This window comes from Tympanuchus pallidicinctus, unplaced genomic scaffold (assembly GCF_026119805.1).
Source record: "Tympanuchus pallidicinctus isolate F22 unplaced genomic scaffold, pur_lepc_1.0 scaffold3, whole genome shotgun sequence".
In the NCBI taxonomy this organism is placed as follows: Eukaryota; Metazoa; Chordata; class Aves; order Galliformes; family Phasianidae; genus Tympanuchus; species Tympanuchus pallidicinctus.
The window spans coordinates 78,259,708-78,284,108 of record NW_026294747.1 but is presented as its reverse complement, the minus strand read 5'-3'; the positions used below and the strand labels follow the sequence as shown (position 1 = coordinate 78,284,108).

At 37.2% G+C, this 24,401-nt stretch overlaps 2 protein-coding genes across 3 annotated transcripts in view; both read left to right on the top strand.

Annotated features, from left to right (window-relative positions):
* Positions 1-8,464, top strand: part of LOC128087162 (macrophage mannose receptor 1-like) — a 49,062-nt gene extending 40,598 nt beyond the window's left edge. For both annotated transcript variants that reach the window (XM_052696497.1, XM_052696499.1), the window contains exons 24-30: positions 511-740; positions 1,705-1,870; positions 2,656-2,808; positions 4,739-4,855; positions 5,091-5,258; positions 7,804-7,857; positions 8,147-8,464. In XM_052696497.1, coding sequence (XP_052552457.1) covers positions 511-740; positions 1,705-1,870; positions 2,656-2,808; positions 4,739-4,855; positions 5,091-5,258; positions 7,804-7,857; positions 8,147-8,388 — 1,130 coding nt within the window. In that variant the 3' untranslated portion in view covers positions 8,389-8,464. The remainder of the gene's footprint in view (positions 1-510; positions 741-1,704; positions 1,871-2,655; positions 2,809-4,738; positions 4,856-5,090; positions 5,259-7,803; positions 7,858-8,146) is intronic.
* A 120-nt stretch (positions 8,465-8,584) lies between these two features.
* The window catches only part of LOC128087163 (macrophage mannose receptor 1-like), a 35,457-nt gene continuing 19,640 nt past the window's right edge, over positions 8,585-24,401 (top strand). Inside the window, exons 1-12 of the mRNA XM_052696500.1 lie at positions 8,585-13,511; positions 15,069-15,467; positions 16,799-16,969; positions 17,599-17,763; positions 18,077-18,193; positions 19,111-19,260; positions 20,108-20,290; positions 20,480-20,634; positions 21,558-21,671; positions 22,502-22,617; positions 23,378-23,526; positions 23,918-24,117. Of these exons, the coding sequence (XP_052552460.1) occupies positions 13,451-13,511; positions 15,069-15,467; positions 16,799-16,969; positions 17,599-17,763; positions 18,077-18,193; positions 19,111-19,260; positions 20,108-20,290; positions 20,480-20,634; positions 21,558-21,671; positions 22,502-22,617; positions 23,378-23,526; positions 23,918-24,117 (1,980 nt within the window). The 5' untranslated portion in view covers positions 8,585-13,450. The remainder of the gene's footprint in view (positions 13,512-15,068; positions 15,468-16,798; positions 16,970-17,598; positions 17,764-18,076; positions 18,194-19,110; positions 19,261-20,107; positions 20,291-20,479; positions 20,635-21,557; positions 21,672-22,501; positions 22,618-23,377; positions 23,527-23,917; positions 24,118-24,401) is intronic.

Sequence of the window (24,401 nt, the reverse complement as noted above, 5' to 3'; positions counted from 1 at the left end):
AGAGTGTGAATGTAACTCATTCACAATGAGCTTGAGCTGATCTACCTGATCTAGTTTTTAGGAAACTAAAAACAATGAAACCTGACTTTAAATATCAGATTGATTTGTAAGAGCTGGTCTATTTTGTAGTTTACATTTTCTCTGGCAAAAAGATCTCTTGAAAACAACAAGCAAAGCATTTCTGTTGATGAAAAGTTGTGTCATACTCTATTCCCAATTCATTTAAGTTGTTATTCCCAATTTAAATTATACTGTTCTGGAAGATTACACAGAATGCTCCTTCACTTTTTGTCGTGAGTTGCTCTAGACAGCTTTTTTCCTTTTGATAGCTCTGTAATTGATTTTTATTACAGAGTCTGGCCTACAGAATAGCATGTTCAACCCATGGTGGTCAGGGAATATGAAATGTAGGAAAGAGACAGGATGCTGTATCTTATTTACAATTAAAAGCAAATCATAATCACCTGTTGGACTAGTATATGAGCTGTTTTTTCTTCCTGTATTGTACAGATGCTGAGTTTATCCCTTCTACAACTACAGACCCAAAAAGCATTATCCGTTATGGGAACAGTAGTTATTTGTTCATCCGTACTAAAATGAATTGGGAAGATGCACGAGAAAACTGCAAACGTGATCAGTTTGACCTTTCCAGCATCTTAGACCCCTACAGTCATTCATTCCTGTGGCTAAAGATATTAAAGTATGGGGTACCTATATGGATTGGCCTTAACAGTAATGTGGTAAGAGCATCAAATTATTTGAGTGTGCTGTTGCTTTTCTTAAGGAAAAATTAGAAAATGCAAAGTCATATTACATCTTTATATTTTTAACTTATAAATTAATATCTTGGCCCTAAATACTTTTTTTACTGTCAGATCTACAGGTAGAGATCTCTACTCTTCCATTACTCTTCCTAAATTGTATGCAGCATACAAACTTTTAGTACTTTTTCTATGACATTAAGCTCTATGCATTTCCAAACAATACATTCCAGGCTAGCATTTTGAATTATCTCTTTGTAGAGAGTGTATAGTGTTTATTTTGAGATAAAATCCATGTATTTTAAGATGTACAGTGAAAATCATTTATTCTAAGGTAACATTGGTTCTGTTACAGTAACTCTTCCAACGTTTTGATGATAGTTAGCCAAATTATTAAATAATTGATTTATCTTATTTTATTTGTCTGCCTTCTCCCATTTCCTTGATATTCAGGTACATTCTTGTATTAAATTAAGCCTTCTTTTCTGCTCAGCGAAGGCACTGGTCCCGCATTCCCTCCATTTGGCTTAACATACAAAGGCAGTAAAAACTAGTGGGCACAATATATCATTTCTTAAATAATAAAATATTCTTCATACTTACTAAACTAAATTATTCAGTTGCTTTCACAAGCATAGGTAGGAGATAAATAGTTTTTAAATGTACTTTAACATAAAATATTGTATATTTCTTGAAGCCCAAGGGGAAAAAAATTACTCTTCCCACTTTACTCCTAAAAACTATTTTAAGTTAAATTATTAGTAAATTCAAGTTAAGAGTTTTGTTAATTTTAGAGTTCATTCAGTGTCACTTACTCTGCACTTCTTTTTGCTAAAAATCATTTTTTGCCCTAAATGAAAACTTCTTGCACAGGCATCTTCATAACAGACATTTAACTGACAAAGAAATGGTTAATACTGAATTCCTGGGGTTTTGCTTTCAGACAAATGGGCGTTATGAATGGATTGATAACTGGAGAATGAAGTATACTAAGTGGGCTGAAGGAGAGCCAAAGCAAAAAATAGGCTGTGTTTATCTAGACATTTCTGGATCCTGGAAGACGGGATCCTGCAATGAAAGTTACTTCTCTGTTTGCAAAAAGCCTGATGGTAAGAACTGGAATCTAACTATTGCAATTGTATTGATTGTCTAGTTAATCGTGCTGGGTGGTATGTTGATATGTATTAAGATGCTGTGTTTTATTTCAAGAACAAAACAAATGAAATTATTTAAATTTAATTGAAATTAAAGAACTTGCCTTAAAGTGAGGGCCAACACAAAAAAACAAAGCTAGTGTGACTGAGTAGCCATTGCTTTACATTAATAGTTATATATAAATTTTATTCTGATATCATCATGTTAAAAAAAATGAAGGAACTTGAATCAAAAGGTAATGAATAGCGGCCACACTGGTATGGTGTTAAAGGAGAATGGCTGAGTGACTAAGCCATAAGGAGTTACACGAGGTGTTTTCTCTTAGCAGCTTTCCAGGTTTTTCCTTTATAGCTGAACAATAAATTACATTGAAATTACTGAAAAGTTTACAGATGCTCCTTCAAATCTTTTCTTCTTCCCCACTCCTCCTCCCCCCCCCCAAATTAGCTATTACAGTGACTAAAGAGTAGAGACAAAAATGTGTTAAAGCATAACAGTGTGATAGGGTTCTTTGATAAATTGGATTTCTCAAGGCTGCAGTTGAAATACTTTTTTTCATAGATTAAGGACATTTTACTGTTGTGTTGCAGTAAGCAGTACAGACTGTCAAGTTAACTTTTGTTAAACACTTGAATAAGTTTTCCAATTTTTTGTTAGAATAGTCTGTGATAAAAGAATGTATAGGACAATGTGTTTGTAAACTTTTTCCTTTCCCTTTCCTTCTTTTTCTTTTTAACAGTTCAAGCTCCTACTGAGCCCCCTCAGCTTCCAGGGAAGTGTCCTGAATCAGAAGGACACCGTTCTTGGATTCCTTTCCGAGGTCATTGTTACTATATAGAATCTTCATCAACAAGGAACTGGGCTCAGGCATCATTAGAATGTCTTCGACTGGGTAAGTATAATCAATTAAAGAGCTCATCTTTTGGACTTTTTTCTCTCTGTGAAAAGCTGAACATGCAATATACATTTTGTGATTTCAAGAATGGTCCAAGTGTTGGATAGTTAAATCTAATTATTACCTGAGATGATGGAAAATAGCTGTCTACCACTGGTGCATGCTGCCTTTTATGTGTGCCAGGCATTAGAAGAGCTATGTGGCCTGGAGTGGAGGTCAAAAAGAGGAAACTTTGTCCTTTGGCCCTGCGAGGAGATAGTCAACCTCATCACAAAATAGCAATTGCTAAATCTTGGTTTAGTGGAATTGTTTATCATTTGCATACCTGATATGATTTTCACTTTGATTATTCCTGTTTTGAATCCTGATAGTTAAATTTCCTTCTTATATTGTGGTGCCTAGGCCTGCGCCCAAAGCCCAAGTTAAGGCTGCACCACTGTAGAGCAGAGTGGGGCAGTCACTTCCTTGATTAGCTCACTATTCTCTGCATGATATGCTCTACAATGTGGTTGGCCCTTTTGGCTGTCAGGGCATGCAGTTGACTCATATTCAACTCGCCATTTATTTGCCTTGATGTCTTTAATGCTTGGACACTGGTGCTGAGGCTGTTGTATAGCGGCCCTAGAACAGAACTGTACAGGATGGTGTACCTTTCTCTAGTCCATAATTTGAGTTCTCCCTCTTGCTTCTCTGGGCTTGGGAAAAGTGGTCTTTGGTGGGCTGACGGCTTCTTTGATTAATCAGGAGTAGCCAACGAATGGTACTTCTTTGGGTACCACCTCTGCTAATGTCTCTCTGTGTTTAGGATGTGTAGAGAAGTTTTTTCATGACAAATGTAACAGTAACAAAATATATGAATCATTCTGCAAAAGAGGAACAAGTAGAAAAACATGAAGACTACAGTGAAAAAAGAGGAACGTTCGTGTTCTCCTATATTTTGCTGTCCCTACTTGCACTCTGTTTTTTGTTTGCAGTTGGGCATTTTCCAATTATATCTCATCCACAATAGAATTTTTAGAATTTAGCTCAAGAGTACTCCCCATTTCTTTCATATTTTCATTCTTTTTAACTCTACCTTCCTTACCTGAGAAAAATACCTTCAAATATTCAGTAGCCCAATCAAAGCAACCATTGTAGTATTGACTGGATTGTAGACTCACACAGAATAGAGCTGAAGATGGTCTTCATTTAGTGTTTAATGGCATTCCAAACAAGGTTACATAGTTCATTCTCTCTGCTGGCACACTGCAAGCTTCATGCTGTGATGTCTTGACTTTGCCACAGCATCAAACAGAATGAATCATTATGGCAGAATGCCTAGTATTGTATGTGAATGACTAACGGGATATCTACCATGCTAACTGGGCAACAGATGACCAGCATGATTTTTCTTTCTATAATGACTGCAGTCAGAATATAGGGAAATAAACAAGACCTAGTTGAAGAGTTTCAGAGATGATTGTGCTTCAGAAAGCCAGCAAATGTGCTATACATGATCTATATAAAGCCTTGGAAAATACTTAATCATCAATATGTGAAGTTAAATTGTGCGCAGACTGAAGAGACAGCTACTTTTTACTTTAATCTTGTGATTTTTGTGTCGAGACTTCTTAATATTAAAACATCAGTAGAAATTATTACTGTGTAACATATTGGCTTGTATTTTTCCCTGAGCTGTTTTTCAGTTTTGTTGCTATTTCCCAGTGATGAGAAAATAGTGCTAGTGCAATGCCTTAGCTATGGTAAGAAATACATCAGCAAAAATACATGAGTTCTTCATTTGATATTATCAAAAATTAGGTTTTATTCTGAATTGCAAAACCTACCTGGAACTTGGCACAGATTGTCAGTGGTGAAAATAAGATTGACAACAAGAGTGCATTGCACTGTAAGACTTTGAGATCTTTGTTCTCTTTGGATATTGCAGGTGCCTCTTTGGTATCAGTTGAAGACTCAGCTGAAGCCAGCTTTCTGACATACATAATTGAACCACTTGAAGGGAAGACATCAACATTTTGGACTGGAATGTACAGAAATGTAGATGGTAATTTCTTTAATTTCGACTTTTTTTTTTTTTTTTTAATGAATAATTGCCATAAACTGTTTGGTATAGGTGTTAAAAATTTTTATATTACGCTTCTCTATTGCATTTCAAGAGAAATTAGAAAAGGTAATAGGGAAAGCTAGTAATCAAGTAGATTTCTCAAGAAGGCAATAAACGCAGAGCAGAAAATGAATACTATCTTGTTTTTGAGTGTGTTCAATATTTTCCCACTTAGGGGAATGGCTGTGGCTAGACAACACTGCGGTGAATTTTGTCAACTGGAATACAGGAGAGCCTTCCCCTCAACAAAATGAGCACTGCGTTGAAATGTATGCAAACTCTGGATACTGGAATAATATCTATTGCACTTCCTACAAAGGCTATGTTTGTAAAAAGCTAAAAAGTAAGTGCTGTGTTTATATTTTTTTAATGTAAGGAGTATTCTTATTGTGTGCTAGTATTAGTAGATGACTTTTACACACAGTGCATTTTAGCTGAGCATTTTGGGTTTTTATAAATAAGAGAACAGCATTTGCATGCCAACAGAAAGAAAGAATAACTCTTGTAGGAAAGTAGAAGGGCTGATTAGCATTTAGATCCCTTTGAATTGTTTTGAAAATATTCTGTTTCTATCTCAGCTGTTCCTAGTGTATGCCCTTTACGAGTCTGCCTGTTTTGTGTTGACAGTTGTTCAGTTATCATGTTGTTAATGTTCTTTGCACACACAAATTAGTTTATTTGAAAATATATTCCTCAAGAAATCCCCTCTTTTTAGTACGGGGGGATAACCTTTACTCGTTTCCATCTGGCAGGCTCATATGTGTGTTATTTCCCAGTGTAAAGCAGTTCTTCTGTTAATTGATTATTTTTGAATTGTGAATTAACAATCAATTTTGGTATTTTATCTCTGTTTTGCTGTTTTGAGAAGGCAAATGAAAATTAAGGCAAATAGCATAGTTTGTATGTAATGAACTATAATGTTCCTGAAATAACAGAATGTGCAAATCTGGCACATTTAGGGCATATGTTTTCCTGAAACTCATACCACTCATTTCTTCCAGTTTGTATTGCGATATCTACAATCTCTTACTAATATTTATTGAGGAGAACAAAATACATTTAGGGGCTGAGATGTTCAGTTGCCTAAAATGAGAGAAATTCTGCTGTCCTTCCTAAGAATTTGCTTTCATGCTGCATTTTCGTGACTTACTCAGATACTTGTAACGGTGACTGTATCTTTCACAGGAAATACTGTAGAACTGTTGGGCTTAGTCATCCATTCAGAGTTTACTGTCTTTTTACATTGTGACTGGAAAATGAAAGGACAATTTATTTTCATTCTTGTACTAAAATATTCATAGAGGCAAATAACAAATGTTGCAATTAATGGCCTCCCCTTTCTTTTCAACCATTCACGTCTCTTCTTTTTACTGACACTGTTATTCACCTGTTCTGATACTAAACCAATTCTGAGAGGTGAAACAGGTGAAAAATAGTTTTGATCAGCTTCAACCAATCTAGTTTCCTGAGCTGGAATGTTACTGAGTCAGTGCAATGCCAGTATCAATGCAAGGACTACGTAGTTGCTCACTGAGGGACAGGTCTTGTTTGAGTCTTATGCTGCTGTAGTAATGTAGCTTAGGTCAGCAGAATTTTGCAAAACTGTGGTAGTACTAAATGGAGTGTTAGAAGCATCATTTTACTTAGTTTCTTTCACAGTGCCTTGCAATGTTTGCTACTTTCTGAAAAGGTTGCAAATGCAAAACTGACTGAAATTTTTCTGTAAAATAGATGCTATTTCCTGTTCCACTTGCTAAAGTAGAAATTATCTCAGTAACTTGAAATTTTGGAGCTGATCTATTGCATGAATAATCTAACTTATAGTTTTGTAAATAAGTAGGTAGTTTAAACAACAGTTCATCAGTTCTACAGGTGCTAGTGGATTGGACTTGGTTAGGAATATTATGTTCATGGCATTTCACTATAAGATGTCAGAGAATCACAGAATTGTAGGGATTCGGAGGGGTCTCTGGAGATTGTCTAGTACAACTTCCTGCCTAAGGCAGGTTCCTCCAGGAGGTTGCCCAGGAAAGTGTCCAGGCAGGTCTTGAATATCTCCAGAGAAGGCAACTCCACAGACTCTCCAGGTAGTCTGCTCCAGTGCTCTGTCACTCTCAAGTAAAGAACTTTTTCCTCATGGAACTTGCAGTGTTCCAGTTTGTACCCATTGCCCCTTGCCCTATCACTGGAAAGAGCCTAGCCCCATCCTCTTGGTGCTTGTCCTTCAAATTTACGAGCATTGATTAGATACCCTCAGAGACTTCTCTTCTCCAGGCTGAAGTCTCTCAGTCTTTCCTCATAAGGGAGATGCTCCAGTACCCTCATCATCTTAGAAGTTCTTCAGTGCTCTCTCTCTAGAAGTTTCCTATCTTTCTTGAACTGTAGAGCTCAGAACTGAACACAGTACATGCTAAGACACTTTGGAGTTCAGGAATAGACTTAATTGTCTGTAGAGGCAAGTCATCTCTTAGCAAAATAAATATATTTGCTATTAATATGTAGAATGATGAGTACTACAAGGATTTATGATTGTACTGAGGATCGTGTTTGAGCATGTCTGTCCTAAAGAAGCTGTATAGCTTTTCTTGTGGTTTTCCACTGTTGTGGGAATCTGCCCCCATAGTGTTCATTGATGTTCTTTGATGTTCAATTTGGTATATTTATCCTGCTAGTTTATGTAAATTCATACATGAGAGACCATAGCACTATAGACCACTGCGCTTTGACTTTTGATATATGTGTAGAGCTTTGTGTGAGATTTGTATTACTGTATTTTTTTCTGAATATGATTTTCACTATGATTCTTCAAATCACATAATTTTAATATAAAACAAATAAATAAAAAAGTAATAATAACATAATTCTTCTTCAATGTTTCAAAACACCAGCAACTGAAATACTGCCATCAGCTGAAATGCCACCAGCTGAAATGCCTACAAAGGGTAAGGATACTTGCTTATTTTCTTTTAGGTAGACAAAAAAGTATCCAGTGGAAGATCATTAAAAAAAAAAATAAATCATATTTTATATCATGCATCCTACATTTTCTGTAGGATCTTCTACATATTCCTACCTTTTCCAAGTAGTTGGGTGTTTCATAGGAGCACATTATTTCCTAGTAGACAATGATATACTCCAATGAGTATCTGAACAAAACTTTAAAATAAAAATTTGTGATATGAAATGTAGCTAGCTTTTTAAAATCAACTTATTATTTATATTTGTTTTCAGCAATGACGAAGGATGAGGAGGCCCCTACTCTAAGCCATGGTAAAACAGGAATTGTAGTTATTGTTGTCATCATCATCCTTGCTGGAAGCAGCCTTGCAGGCTATCTCTTCTACAAAAGAAGAAAGAATCGTTTGTCAACAAATGACAGCTTTGAGAACAACTTGTATTTTAATAGTGATGGAACTGGAGACACAAAGGATCTTGTGACCAACATAGAACGGAATGAACATGCGACACTATAGTATAACAAAATTGATGTAATATGTAATGTAATACGTAATGTAATGTGCCTTGTTTTAATAAAATTATGCAACTACAGTTGCATATTTTCTCAGTGCAAATACTGTATTAGCCAGTTTCAGTGTGTGCATAATATTACGTACAGCATCATGTTTATTTCATAACTTGTGTAAGATTTCAGATCTCATGATCTTAGGAAAAAGATAGTGCTAATTATTAAATGGAACAATAGAAATGGATGCAGTAAAGAAAGTGGAATTTAGGTAGATTCTCTTAAGAAAGCTGTTAACATTTGAAATTTCTGCACCAAAATCAGTTAAGACCATGTAGTGATACACAGATTCTTCAAGCTATTCAACAAACATCTCTAATTCTGCCAGGACTCAAGTATTCCCAGTGGCATAACTACAGTGATAGTTGCTAAGTAACAAACCTGTGTTTAGACATCCTCTTTGAAACCAAGAGTCTGAAAAAATCCTTTCATAGCGAAATTCCAATTCCTGTGATTTCATGCAGTGTGGAGAACAAGTGTTTAGTTCTCGTTGCTTATCTCTTCTGTGATTTGATCAGGTAAAAATGGGAGGCAGGCCTTTGAAATGGAAAAAGCTTGGTTGGCTGGAGTTCTTGCTGGCTACAAGTGGACTTTTCTGGGAGAGGCAATAAAGTTAACAGCAAAATTTCCTTCTTATCAGGGCAGTTAATGAGGGGGAGGGGGAACATTACCAGTATGCATTCTGAAGGCTTGTAGGAACATTGTGTTTTGATAATCACATGTTACTTTTTTATACTCTCACAATCAATGGCACAGATTTGCGAGGTGTTTGCTGGAAGTCAGGAGAAATTTTGCCTTAACCAATGTATCCATTAGTACTGACTTTGTTTCCTTTCAGAAATGCTTAGATCAGTTACCATTTACATAATTCTTAAATTTCCAAATGCGGGGTTTCTATTTCTAATTTTTTCAAATCTTATAAAACACAAATCATATGCGATTCCTCATTCACATATAAAGGTGTATGATATTTGATTTTGTGGTTTCATGTTTGTTCTGTAAAATAAACAGTAGCTAGCTTTGATTTTTAAATGGTTTTGCATTTTATAGTCTTGCCTATGTAAGACTATGTAAGTTTATCCTATGTAAGATAGGATAAACTTAAATAGAAGACACAATCCTGGAGACATTCTAATCTGAACTGTGATTAAATAACAACTGTATTTTCCTGTATCTATGCATGGATTATATGCTTAAAACTGAGTCCAAAATGCCGGCTTAATGATCTGGATTTTATATTCATGTAGTGAAGATGGGGAAATCTCTCCTGGAGTCCCTTTTCTCTTTCTGCCCGTGTCCTTTTTTAATAATAATAGCAGATATTTCTTCTGCTATTCTCTTTTTTAACACACATTTGTTCGAACTTGTCTGTTTGAAGATTATTACTTCTAATGGTTTTGAATATTATTACTTCTAATGGTTTTTCATCCCAGCTGGTGTGGTTTACCAACTAGAAACTTCCTGTTCAACTTGGATTAATGATGCTAAAGATCATGATATTTCAACAATATTATTGAAACAGAAGGAAACATATGTGAAAGCAGTAGTGAAATGCCAAGAGGCTGTGATTGGAATCCCAGCCTTATTGCACTGGCTGTTGTACAAAAGCAAATTGGTGCATTTTCTATCCAAAAGAAGTTCAGTCCTGTTCTGAGACCCTTCACAGTCCTAAAGACCTCAGCTCACAGCCAATGATTCTTCTGGACAACATTTTGTCATGTGTATGTGTGCCGATGTATTAGTGGAAAGAAAACAAAGATTGAAGAGATGTCTCATTTCCTCATTCTCTGTCATACTTTGTAGGTACATCTCTACAGCTAAAAACTGGCAGGGAGAGAACGCAGCTTCTGGAGCCTTGCTTATTCTGAATTCATTTACTCATTCTCAGCTAAATACCACTTAATAGCCAGCATTAGGTGTAGCTACTTCTGTGTAATGCTGTTTCTGTTCTACTCTAAGACATGTAAGATTTTTGGAGAAATATGATATTTAAGCTGCATGTTTTACTGTCTTTCCAATTACACTTCAATGGGATTGGAGCAAATCTCCTATGAGAAAGAGCAAACATGAAAGCAGTGGCATTTATAGCACAGAACATCATTTAAGTTCCATTTAGTTAGCTTAAGATGAACATTTATACTCTATATATGATGTATATAGTAATGACAATTTGACAATTTTTCAATTTTTGAATGGAAAGCAGAGAAAACAACTTGATTACTTTAAACAATATCTAATTAACGTAAGATGAAATGGACTTGTGATCATTTCAATTTCCTTTTATTTTTTTTTTTTCTCCATCTTTCACATGGTTTCTGTTAGACTGAATACAGGAGCGCAAAGTTTTTAAAATCATAATTTCTTTGGTCATATAAATCTTCAAGAAACATTGGGGAGAGTAGTTCTCAAGAGAATGTGGAAAGAGAAATATCTTGTTATTTCAGTCTAACCAGGACTGAGCTGGATTGCAGTAATTTAATTGAACATTATTTGGTGATCTGGCAACATGTCCTCCTTTCCTGCTGCTAAGCTATCGTATTCCTGACAAGTGACTAAATGCTTAGAAAAGTTTCCAAGACTGGGCTTGGTAAACTGTTCATGTTGCTCTATATACATGAATAAAATCAATGCATCTTATTGATTGTCATATCACCATTTCTTTCAGTCATTCTTTGCTACAGGCTGTTATTTCTTATGGAAGCAGTCTTCTCTTCTAAGCACCCTTGTTGCTTTTGTGTTCTCCTACTTTGTGTCCTGAGTAGATCCAGCTACTAAAAAAAAGCTAAAACAAACAAACAAAAACAAAAACAAAAACAAAAAAAAATCTTGATTGAAAAGGTTAAAGAGAAAGGATGGATAGAGAAGCAAAAGAGACTTTTTAGGTGATCCTTACTAGCTCATTTCCATAACTCTCTGATTCTGCTGAGCTTTCTTACATTTTGTCCTGGTGCTTCAGGGAGATGAATGAAAAATAAAGATGATGTATCTTGAAAATATAGCATGAAAATGCCAGGTGCTTTTTGTTGCTCTTTCAGTACACTCTGAACCTATCTACAGAAATGTAAATCTTGTTCCCTCTGTTTGTTAGCATAGAACATTTCTACAAAGAATTTTGGTTTTGGCATTAAAAAAACCCTTTGTCTGAATTGGAAGCTTTGTGATTTTGCTCTTTATATGAGGATTCTGAGTAGAAATTTTACATCAAACAGGATAAATTATCACATTTTATTTTATTTTACTTTTTTAAAATTATTTTTCTAGATACTTATAACGATGCTTTTCAAAAATGAATTGTTCAACTTTAGGGACACATCTTGTAGAACCTGCATGGACTCACCCATTCATTTCTGTGGTAGTAACTGAAGAATGACTTGATGGTAATTGTTGATAGCGTGTAAAAGTTTGCCTTGCCTCTTTGCATCCTGCTGCATTTCTTGCGCTTTGTTTCTGTTTCCTCTTTTTTGCAGAAGAGTTCTGACTTCAGAGAGAAGATGGTGAATCTGCACAGTGTAACTTCCTGCTTGGGAGCAGAGATTGCCAAAGGAACAACGCTGACTCCACACAAAACTCAGTGCTGCTTTTCTGAGCGTAGTGCCTCTCTGCTGTCTTCTGATCTTCTTTCTCAATTTTTTGGCTGTGACAGGCTCTTTTCAGACAACCATGGTGGTGAAACTGACCTCAGTATCTTTTTTCAGCTTCTCTCAGCAGATAATTGACAACAATCCTCCTAACAATTCTCCTGTTGGTTCTTGCTTTTTGGTCCCTTTTTCTTGCCCACTAGTCCCATTGTTTTCTCAGCATTGTAATTCTTGATCTCCCAATGTTATTCATTTGCATCTGAATCAGAGCAACAGAAACAGGGTCCCAGCTCTTCATGTAGGTATCCAGGGTTTCCTTTGCCTACAATAGCAGCAATTTTTCAGGGTAAGTCTTATTTTAGCTTCCATAGCACTGATGGACCTTAAGGGGTACTTTCTGTAAATAGAACGTCAGGGAACTTATCCCAAACCAGCCTTTCCTGAAGATACGGAGGTGGAGATTTTTCAAAGGCCATATTCAAGAGTTTGAGAATTCAAAAAGTGTTGTAAACGCACCACAGGTGTGTTACTGCTTCCTCAACCTCTATGTATTTCTAATGATTTTGCCTACTATAAAGCAGAGGGTTTTTCTCAAAGTAGAAAGCAGAATTTTGTCAGAATGTCTGAACAGAGTGTACTTTAGGATGTGGAAACTTTCACAGACCAGATGGATGAAAAATGTGGCAGTATCCCTTATCAGTTTAGTTTCCCTCTTTTCTGATAATTGAAAATCTATCATTTTCTGGTGGCAGGTTATATTTTTCCCTTACTTGTGTCATTTCTTTTCAGAATTTCATCAGTTGTTGCTGTCAGTTTGGGTGCACTGCTTCTGTATGTTCTAGTAGAGAACAAAAGAAGGGATAGGTGCCTCCTGAGGAAAACAGATTCTTCTTCTGCAGCTTTTCTCTTCTTATGGAAATGCTGAAATGCAGTTTTTTTTTTTCTCTAATTCTAGGATCATGGTTACCTGATTTGCCTGGTTTTTCCAGCCGTTTTTCATGGTACCGTATTACATTCTGTTTACTGGATCAGACCAATCTTATTCTTCTTTTTTACTTTCTTTATTTTTATTAGAGAGATATTCGTGTCAACTTCACTCTGAAAATAATGATTCTGAGTTGTAAGGCACGTGTCCAAACATCTTCACTAAAATGTGGCCTCTTAGAACTAACATATCCACAGAAAACTCTTGCGTTCAGTACTGAAAATAGCTTAAAAAGTAAAGCTTATTCATTGAGGTATTATTTCAAAATTACATATGTGACGTGATTTGGTTCCTCATTTGCAGACCAGAACTTCCCTGTATCAGTTGAGTCTTAAAACCTAGAAGGACTTGTTAACCTGGATCAATGCAGAAGGGTTTTCTTGCAAGACACAATTTGTTCTTCAGCAGGAGTTAGAGCTGCAGAGGAGAAAGGGGCAAAACATCTGGCAATGGCTGTTTACCTTCTTGTGATTTTTCTCTTTTCCTTTTGTACGCGTCTTCAAGCTTCTGGTAAGTCTTTGTCCTCCGCTGAGTTTTGAAAGTGATCTTTCTCCTGCTTTTCTGTCATCCTTCCTCATCAAGATTAAGTTTAAATCTATTTGCAGCCCAGCATGTAATTTGGAATAGTTTCTTCCAACTCTTAAATCTGGTGATGTTAGACATTGTTTTCATAACCCAGTATTCAAGGATGTGAATGAGTAAAACAAACAAATAAACAAACAAAAAACAACAGGTGTGAATAAGGCAGTGCTGATTCCTGAAAAGCAGCCAGCTGAGTGTGGATGTAGCTGACCTGAAAGTACTCCACTGGGGGGCAAATCAGCTCAGGTGCACAGGGCAATGTTCTCTCAGCATGCTTGGAACCACTGGCTGATGTCTGTGCTGAGTTTCCTATTCAGCTCACGTGGCTGTTGCACATAGACTGTTGTTTACTGGAATCCTATTTCCTGGCTGGCAGCTTTAGAAAGGGCCTTAAAAGCTGCTGCCTGTGACCTTGGTCTAATCCACCACGTGTGAGTTTCTTCTCTGCAAGTTTTTGGGCAAGGCTTAGCTGGCTAGCATGAAGCACCTCTGCAGCTGCAGAGCTGTGCCAGGGTGAATGCCATCTGCTTGTTCAGATCTTTAGCTTTTTACAGGAATGTCAACACAGCAGTTGACTGCTTCCCACTGTGCTGGGATGTGGGGTTGTGAACCACATCTATTACTCTCCTGGTAAGAAAACTGGGGTGGCAGGAAAGCTCAATGGCACAGCAGAGCAAGCTGGGTCATATTGCTGTCAGTTAAGGAGAGTTGAGGGATACAAAGCCAGCAGCAAAAATATTCCAGATTTGGAGCAGGCTGAAATTCTGCCCACTTATTTTTTGCAATTGGTAGTCAGAAACAAAGCTCTTCGGAGTGTCGTGCAATGTTTCACGTTTCTATTTACAAGTGTAGCTATTAATGGCACTGAGGACAGTTATCCAGTGCTCACAATGATGTTGCAATTTGTGGTTTTCCTCCTGAGAAAAGCACAACCTGAACTCTGACTCAGTGAAGAAATGACTTTTTGTATGGTTGCCAAAAATTCTAGATATTATTAGCTAAAATTGTAAAGTGCTGCACTTGTTTATTGAGTTGCAAAACACAATGTTATTCTGGGCCAGATGTAAAAATGGTCGAATGTTGAGTATGGAAATCTTTTTTCATGCCTCTAATGCAACAGGCCTTTTACTCACAAAATTAAAACCTGTTTAATATGCTGTGTGGTGGTGAAAGTTTGCGTAAGTCATTAAATCTCGTATTAAATCATTAAGTCATCATATTAATCATTTAAGTCATTAAATCTAATCTCATTCTTGAATGGTACTTTGAGAACAGCATGCTTTAAGAAGAAAATTCTATTCTGTATGTATCTTAAAAATATTGTGATGAATGCTTTTCATACTGTTGATGAAACTCTCTGGATTTCTTTCTCGATCAACTCTGAATGTCTATTTTTTGTTGTAGCAAACTGTCGTATAGCAAGAAACTGATTTATCTCCTATGGCAGCTCTCCTCAAAAATTTGCATTCTGATTTTGCTTTATAGATAGTGGAATATTTTTAATTTATAATGAAGATAGCAAGCTCTGTGCCCAAGCTCAAAACAGCAGCTCAGTCATAACTGCCATGTGCAATGTGAAAAATGAGTTGCAGAGGTTCAGATGGATCTCGGCCACACAGCTGCTGAGCATGGGGATGAAGCTGTGCTTAGGAGTGCTCACCAAGGATGATGAGGCTGCCATCACATTGGAAACCTGCAACAGGACGAATGAGCTTCAGAGGTGGGAATGTAAAGGTGAAGCACTTTCAATCCAAGGCAAGGATTTGTTTCTCAACTATGGAAAAGGGAAGGGAAAGAAAATCAGGTTGTCCAAAGAATCAGGCAAAGGGAGCCGATGGAGAATCCATGGAACTGCAGGCAGCATATGCTCCAGGCCCTATGAGGGTAAGTATTGAAAATTAATTTCTATATTTATTGGTAAATTAACTGCCCCTATTTAAATGGATTGAACTGCCTGCTTGTCAAGTAGCAGTCCTTGTAAAAGTGACATCAGTAATACAGTTCACTGAAAGTGGCTTAGCAACGCAACACAAATAGCATAGAATCATAGAATCACAGACTAGCATAGGTTGAAAGTGACATTAAGGACCATTCTGTTCCTACTGCCTGCCACCCACTAGGCCAGATTTCTCAAAGCCTGTCTTGCACCTCCAGGGATCCCAACTTCTCTGGGCAACCTAATCCATTGCCTCACCACCCTCCGAGCAAGGGATTTCCTCCTAGTATCTAAACTGATCTTTCCTCTTTTAGTTTAAATCTTCTTTTCCTATGTCACTCTTAGACCATGTTGAAAGTCTTTGTCTTTTTTTATAAGCCCCATTTAAATATTGGAAAGTCCCCTCAGAGCTTTCTCCTATCCAGTCTGAACAAGCCCAGCTTCCTCAACCTTTCCTCATAGGGGAGGTGCTCCAGCCCTCTCAGCATCTTTGTGGCCCTCCTCTGTACCTACTCTAACATGACTGCATACTTTTCTGCCCATCTCAGAAAGTGTGATTCTCTCAAATGAAAGAATAAAAGGCTCATGATGAACTAAAAAAGGAGAATGGGAATGTGTTTCTCAGGTCCAGAAAGAACAAAAAGCATAAGAAAGCAAAAATAAAAGACAGGACTTTAATGCTTTAGAATGCAGTAACATCTTGCACTTAGATAGGAATGCTGGAGATTTCAACACTAGAGATCTGGATCTCCTTTTCCTGCTTTATTATCCTGCTTGGGTTACACAGACCTAGCATTCAGTCCCAAGTGTTTAATGTCCTTTCTACTGTAACACTAGTAAGGTGAGAGGTTAAATAGCAAGAAACAGTTCTACCTGGAATGAATTTTATCATTATTTTGTTCAGATACAGACAAACTAGACTGTGTAGACATTGGATAGTTGCTTTCCAACAGTTAAAACTTTGATATAACATTCTCTCATGTGGACTAATAAAAATACTCTGATAATTTCCTTCTCCAACCATACAGAGAAAAGAAAAAAAGATCCTAAACATCATCTGAGGAGACAAATTTGTGCAATGGGAGAAGCTGAGTCATGAAATAATAGTCCACACATGACAAGTAATAAATCTGACAGATTTTTTTTTTTTTTTCTGAGGGCCAAATCAAGGCTGTTTAAGAGTGTTAATTAAAAACATCCACAGAGAGACGCATGTAAACAAACCCTGTGATTAGTATTGGATACCAAGTGACTGCTATTAAACTGTTTCTCTCCGTAGATATGTATACAATAGGAGGAAATAATTTTGGTGCACCTTGTGTGTTCCCTTTCAAGTTCAATGGTAAATGGTTTGCTGACTGCATCCGTCAGACTGATGCAAGCTCTCTCTGGTGTGCAACTACTTCAGATTTTGATAAAGACCAACGTTTTGGAAATTGTCCATCAAAAGGTAATTTATTTATAAATATTTCAGGAAAGGCGTTAAGTTAAATGTCACCTCCTCTCACAGTTAAAGTCTTCTCAGGATGTGAAAGTAGTACTGGACAGCAAACTGGATTCTGGGTAACCTAATTCACTGGTAAGCTATGCAACTTGATGCGGGACCTCTGCTCTTCATTCTGTTTCTGCTTTGGCAATAAGGAGACTGGTATCTATGAAATATATGGTGAGGATGTTGTGTGGAGCTGATGGAAAAAGTCAGAACGAAGTACTTTTGAGGCATTTTGAGACAGGTAATGAATAGGGTAACAAGGGTTCCAAAGTAAATAGAATGGATGGAGAGACCAAGATTTTCTGCATGGGGAAAAGGAGGTTAATGTGGACTGAACTGTGAGAGAAGTAGATCAGATATAAAGGGAAAAGAAAAGAAGAAAGTGAATGTAGAAAAAAATGAGGCTTGTAAGGAGAAGTAACTCTTTACATTATAAATGTGTTATTTGTATTGAAAGCACAAAGCATATATTGAAGGCAAAATCTTCCAAACCATACACTACACTGGTTTTAGTCTTCACCGAATACTTTACTTTTGACGTTAACACTGTGATTATCTTATCAAGTTGTGCTTTTCATATTTTATAGACACTCTCCACAAAGACTTTTGGAAAACAAATCCTTTGACTGAAACTCATTATCAGATAAACGCAAACTCACTTTTGACATGGCATCAAGCAAGAAGAAGCTGCCAGCAGCAGAATGCAGAATTGTTAAGTGTCACAAACCCTCATGAAGAAATGTTTTTGTTAGGTAAAGCAAAAAATTACATACAAACAAGTAAATGAATGTACATAAAATGAGCTTTAAAATGGATACTTACATTCACAGTTTGAAAATAAGTCCCAGTGCCATTCTTAAAAAAACCCATCACTTTCTGACAAAAAAATTCTTAAAATACTGTGAAAAAAAAAAGTAACCCATATAGAAAAGATAGAAAGATATCTATGACTTTTTTTTTCATTGTCCAGTTTTAAAAAATTTATTTCAAGTTTTCTTTAACAACTTACCAGATGCATTTAATTATTTTATTTATTGATTGATTATTATTATTTTGCACATGTAGGACTCACTAGTGATCTGGGGTTCAATGCCAAGCTCTGGACTGGTCTTGTCAGACGACTCGATAGCAGCTGGGAATGGACTGAGGGTAGTCCTCTCAGATATCTGAATTGGGCTCCAGGTGAGTGCATTTTTCAGAAATGATGATCAATATTTGGACCAAAATTCTGTTCTCTTCCCCAAAGTCCTGTTACCTGATTCCTTTTGTTTCACAGAATTTTCACTGGTTACAAGTGCTTATGATAAAGGTAGGGTATTGCGATAGTGGGATTGCATCATAGATGGCTCATTGTTATTTCTGAATTTCCCAGGAAAAGCAGATAGCTCATCTAAGAAAACCATTAGAAACATGCATTTGCACCTCACTCAGTGTTTGATTTCCATCTACAGTTTTCTCATCAGGCATATTATTCAAACAAAACAAAAACCTCAAGAAAAGTGGTATATAGAGAACTATGAAAGAGGAAAAAAAAACACCAAAAGAGAAACGCTGTATAATTTTTTTTCAATTGCTCTCCTTATGTATTGCTTATGATGTCTATTGATAAACTCTTAATAAGTCTCCACTATATTTTTCAAGATTTAATTCAGCACAGTGTATGTTGCTGAAGTCAATATAATTTTACAATAACAGTTCTGATGACAAGAAAATCCAAGAGGTGAGCGCTTATGTGGAATTCAATACAAATTTCACATCCATTTTTTGACAGCAAAAGATATTGAGTGTTTTGCAATCATACCAACCCACAGGGAGTTGTGCCTTAGCTGAATTTTTACGAAGTGTTTTCTGTGTGCTGCAGTATTTCAAACACCCTCATTTTCTCCTTGAATTGTTCATGGGAAGGGGGACATTCTCATATTTGAAATGCGGGTCCTCCCAGTGGGCTCACTGGTGTCTCTTCATCACTGCTCCCGGGAATTCTCATTCTGAAGAATCAGGAACTAAGGCCATGTGGCTGCGCATTCCCTCCTGTGGTGAGATGAAAATATTCAGTGTTAACAGAGTGATTCTCTGTATGTTGTGCTTCTTTCCTAAAGGAAATCCCTCTGTGGAGCTTATAAAAATGTGTGGAATCTTCCAAGGCAGGAATGGCAAATGGGAAAATGTGGCATGTAATCAAAAGCTGGGATATATCTGCCAAAAGAGAAACTCTTCCATTGTGGATGACTCCTTCATTGTTCCCTCAGGTATGATGAGTCCTGAAAAAAGATGTGAGCTAGAGCTCATGCTCCCCCCACTCTCTCTGACATTTTCTACCCTGTTCTGAAAAAAAAATACTAGAACTTGGGGCTGGCAATTTTTCCCACTGGTGTTCTCTTTTCACTGGAGGCAATGTAGTCTTTTCTATAGGAAGAAAATGTTTAGTGCTTGGGAATTCTCAGCATGCCTCTAGCTCTGCTGTAACTCCCCCAGCAACACACATGATAGTCTATAACATTGTTCACTGGATTGAGGGTTTAATGGCACACCTTAAATACTAAGGCTGCATCCAGGTAGCCTACTGGGGATGGTTTCTGACCCATGCTTACCTCCAGACCCATGCTTGGATGTTGACCAGGGGAATGCAAGCTTGTACATGAATGTGTCTGGGCCTTCCAGTGCATAATATGAGCAGTGCAGGAGCTCGAAGTGACTGGCAATCACCTGATGTTTCCTAAAAAAAAAAAACAACAGAAAATCTCCAAAATTCACCAAGACAGAGTTCCTGTGTAGGACAAGAGGCCCTGTGGCTGTACCCAAAGCCTCATGGATGGGGATTTGATATAAAGTATTGCCCTTCAAACTTTCGTACCAAATTGATGAGTATTTATTTCATCCTCTAAAAGAGCTATTTGGGTAGCTTCCGGAACAATATTGTTCTGATGCAGATATCTGTTTTGCATTCTTTATGATACTCCCACCCTTTTTTGTCTTTTCTTCCAGTCTGTACTCTAGTATCTCAGAGTTTGCAGTACAGGTAATTTTCTTTGTGATTAGCAGAGAACACTCAGCAGAACCGCTCACTAATTGTTTGAAATATTTTTTTTTTTTTAGGAGACATGAAGCCTATTAAGTGCCCCAGGGAATGGGTAGCCTATGCAGGGCATTGCTATAGAATTTACAGAACACCCAAAATATGGAAACAAGCCCAATCATCATGTAGAAAAGAAGATGGAGACCTGACAAGTATTCATAATGTTGAGGAGTACAGTTTTATAGTGTCTCAACTTGGGTATAGTGAGTATTCCCACAAGAAATTTCTTTGTCTGGAGCTATACTCTCTTGCTGTTACTTATGTAATCATTATAACCATAAGCTTACCTGTTAATTTGTTTACTTTTTGAAACTCCTTGTTCAGTAATTGTGGATATTAGACATTGTATCTCAATTTTAAGACAATGCCTATCATTAACTTTGTTTTTCCAGAGCCAGATGATGAGTTGTGGATTGGTTTAAGTGATTTCAGGTTTCAGATGTATTTTGAATGGAGTGATGGGACACCTGTGACATACACCAAGTGGCATCAAAGACAGCCAACCCACACACCTAATAAGGCAGACTGCATTGTTATGAATGGAGAGGTAAAAATCCCTCCCTAACTTTCTTTTGCCATTTATACCTCCCCTATACAGGGAAAAAAATCTGTGAAAATTCTGTGATTAAAAAAAAAAAAAAAAAGAAGAAGAAGAAAAAAAAGGCTTTTAAAGAGTTTTAGGAACTTGGTTTGCTTCAGAATATCTTAGTATGGTGAGAGGCTGGAGACCAGGTTTAGGGAGATGTAAGATGGAGCATCAGAAGCAATGCACTCTGCTGAGAGTTGATCTACTTTATAACAGTTGCAACAAATTTCCCATCTGAAATTGGCTGAAGTGACCCTTCACCTGCCTTTGACCTAACCAATCATAGCTGCATAGTCTAGCTATTGGAACAGGGATTTTCTTTATCCTTCCTGTAAAACATCAGAAAAGTATGTAAACATACCTTTATTACAGTTGCTCTGGGAGCTCATAGTACTGGAAGCACAAAGAATTAGGTACAAAACAAACAAACAAACAAAAAACAACTTTGTTCTGTTTTACACTCAGTTTAAAATGACGAATTATTATACTAGGGAAACAGTATGTTTTCCATATGTTATTTTTTTTTCTCCAGCATTTCCTTGCTGATGTCATCTGGGTGAATGAGCATACTATTGTATATATGAGCATGAATAAATACTGCAGTGCTGAGAATAAGATGAAAGAGAAGATGTTTTGTTACTTTTCTCATCAGCCACTGAAACTTTAATACACTCCTCCCTAATTCTCACACTTCTGAGGAAATGTGGCCCTCAGTTTGTTGTGTTCCCTGTCTGGGAGGTTTGGAGAAAGAATCCAGGCATGGAAATGCTGAAACAACTCACGCCATATGAAGAGAGAAGTGGTCTCTCTGACAATAGTAAATATTCCTATAGAACCTGGATTTTCTCTGGATTTCACTTGTGGTTTCTTCTTGCCTTGCTCAGGCTGGGTTCTGGACTGACAGTGCTTGTGAAACAAAACTTGGTTACATCTGTAAAAGAAAACCCTTGGCAGAGGAATCAGGGGAAGCTGAAGTTACTTACCCGGGTTGCCAGAAAGTAAGTGTGAAACAAAAGCAGTGAAAGGTCACTGCATCCCACTTTCATTTCCATGACGGTAAGTGGCATAGAAGTCAATTACTGCAATTTGTGGACTCCTAGAAAACTGTTTCTTTGTCTGTGCTGATACTTCTTAGATTAATAAACTCAAAATGTCTTCTCTTTTCCTCACTTACATATGCACTTCACAGTGCTGCCTTTTGGTGCAGAGCTATTCCCTTTGCCCCAACGGCCTCTCCCTGCAGAGCATTTCATTGCTTTTGAGCTGGAACCCACAGATTGCACATACCCATCTAGGTTCAACCCACCCTTCACAGGAGGCAGAAATATCTGAGCCTGCTGTTTTACAGTGCGACTGCAGCACAGCCTCTTGCAACAGCTGCACATAAAAATAATATGCTGTTTTATGCTCTATTTAAAATGACATAACATAATACTATGGAGAAACAAAAAAAAAAAATAAATGTTTTCCATATTTTATTTTTAATTTCTCCAGCACTTCTTTGCTAATGTCATCTGAGTGTATGAGCATGATGTTATATATTAATAACACAAAAGCAGAGCTGGCATTACCCAATTTGTTGAGCTGTGGCTGTCAGCTTGCTTTCCAGTTCCAAGTCAGAGCCACGGTTCATTACTGACAAAGGCACCTGTCAAGGGGCGAGAAGCAGTGTTGTGTCTGCAAAGCTATGTTTGATTATACTAAATTCCTTTTCATGGCTTCTGAGGTTGATTTTGGTGTGGGATGTGGTGTTAATGTGGCTTTTAGAAGAGCTCTATGCTGGGCGATCTGACAGTTCCCCTTGTGTATTCGTTGTTTGCATTTGCAGGGCTGGATGAAGCATGGCTTTTACTGCTACTCTATAGGGCAGCTACCAGCAACATTTTCAGAAGCAAAACTTATCTGTGAAGAAAACAAAGCTCACCTGGCTACTGTGACAGACAGGTATGGCAGTGTAATCTTGTCCTTTCATATGTGCAACCAAACCAAAAATTCAACTCTTCCTACTCTGCAGTTAGTAATAGTGTGTAATGTGATACTACTTCTTTGGTGTAAGATACATGTTAAAACTAAGTGTAACAAAGTATAACAGGCAGTGCTATGTCATCAATATTAACATTCAAGCTATGGCTGCTATTCACCAGCACTCTTCTTGTCCCTGGTAGTAAAGATTTGATTCAGCCCCCCCAGCAGTCCCAAATGATCAGAATGTTTTAAAACTCACTGAAATGAACTAAACAGATAAATACGAAACCATTTATTTCTTCTGGATTTGAGTTTTTAGCCTTTTCCTAATAATAGGAAGATCTGGAAATGTATTCCTTTTTAGAATAATTATTTTATCCTAGACTAAAAGTATTTAAAGATCTAAACCTTATTTTAAAGCATAGTAAATCACCGTATCACTGATTTAAATAAATGCATTAATTCAAGTATTGGCTTATATTGCTCATTGTGTAGCACAAACGGAGAATAGAATCACTTTAAATTATAAGCATGATTTACATTACCTAATTGTAAAGTAAACAATTTGTATTATGATGAGATCTTAAGACCATGATCCTTGTTTCAATCTATGCTTATTTTTCCCCATGTAATTAACAAATCATCTTAAATTTACCAGGTTTACTACAGTGAACTATTTGAAGAAATAGGTGGATTGCAATAAAGCTTGGTATATTACTTCAGTACTTATTCTTCACAGATATGAACAGGCTTTTTTAACTTCTATAATTGGATTCAAGCCAGTGGAATATTTCTGGATTGGACTCTCAGACGTGGAGGAGCAGGGGACGTTCAAGTGGACTGGTGGGGACCCAGTCATCTTCACTCACTGGAACATGGGAATGCCAGGTAGGAACCAGGAGTTCAGAGTTTCTGCTCTGGGGAACCAGGAAGTCATGGTTTAGAAACTACAGGGTGGTTTTAAAACAGTTCTGACATAAATGTGCAGGAACAACCATGCAACTTCTGTTTGTACTGAAGCTGTAGTAGCTCTTTCCAGGTGGCCACCTGGGACTGCATGTGACTGCTGCTGTCATTCATTCTTGGTTCTCTGCTGGCTTTTATATTTTGGTGATATAATATATCATCAGTATAATATAAAATGATTTTTTTTATAACTTATTTTAACTACTTGAACATTCAAACATAGTGGGTACAGGTAGCTTTTAGTAGAGGATATATGTTTTGAGAAGATGTAGGTACATATCAATAAGGTGTTAAAATTTTGTCTTTCATGAAGGAAGGGAGCCAGGCTGCGTGGCCATGAGAACGGGAACTTCAGCTGGATTATGGGATATTCTCAATTGTGAAGAAAAAAACCTGTTTCTGTGCAAGCAGCTGGTGGAGGGAGCGACCCCACCACCCCCTCTGACGACTCCTCCACTCCCATCCTGCCCAGACGAATGGCAATCCGTTCCTCAGAGCAGCTTCTGTTTCAAAGTAGGTATTTAACAAGTGAAAACAAACACTTGTCATTTCAAGTAAGAATATGCTTCATGTATGCATGGAGGATGGATTTTACCCTGCTTACATAATGGGTCATTCGTGTTTACACATCTCTAACCATATCCTGGGTGGAGCATCCTGAGGTGTTGGAAAGTGCTGTGTGCTGCTGGATTTGAAGTTTGGAGCTACCAGGATTCTGAGATGATGCCAAAAGCAAGGCTGAAATAATCAAGTTTGCTAGGTGACCACACAAGCAAGGTGGCACAACTAAATGCCCA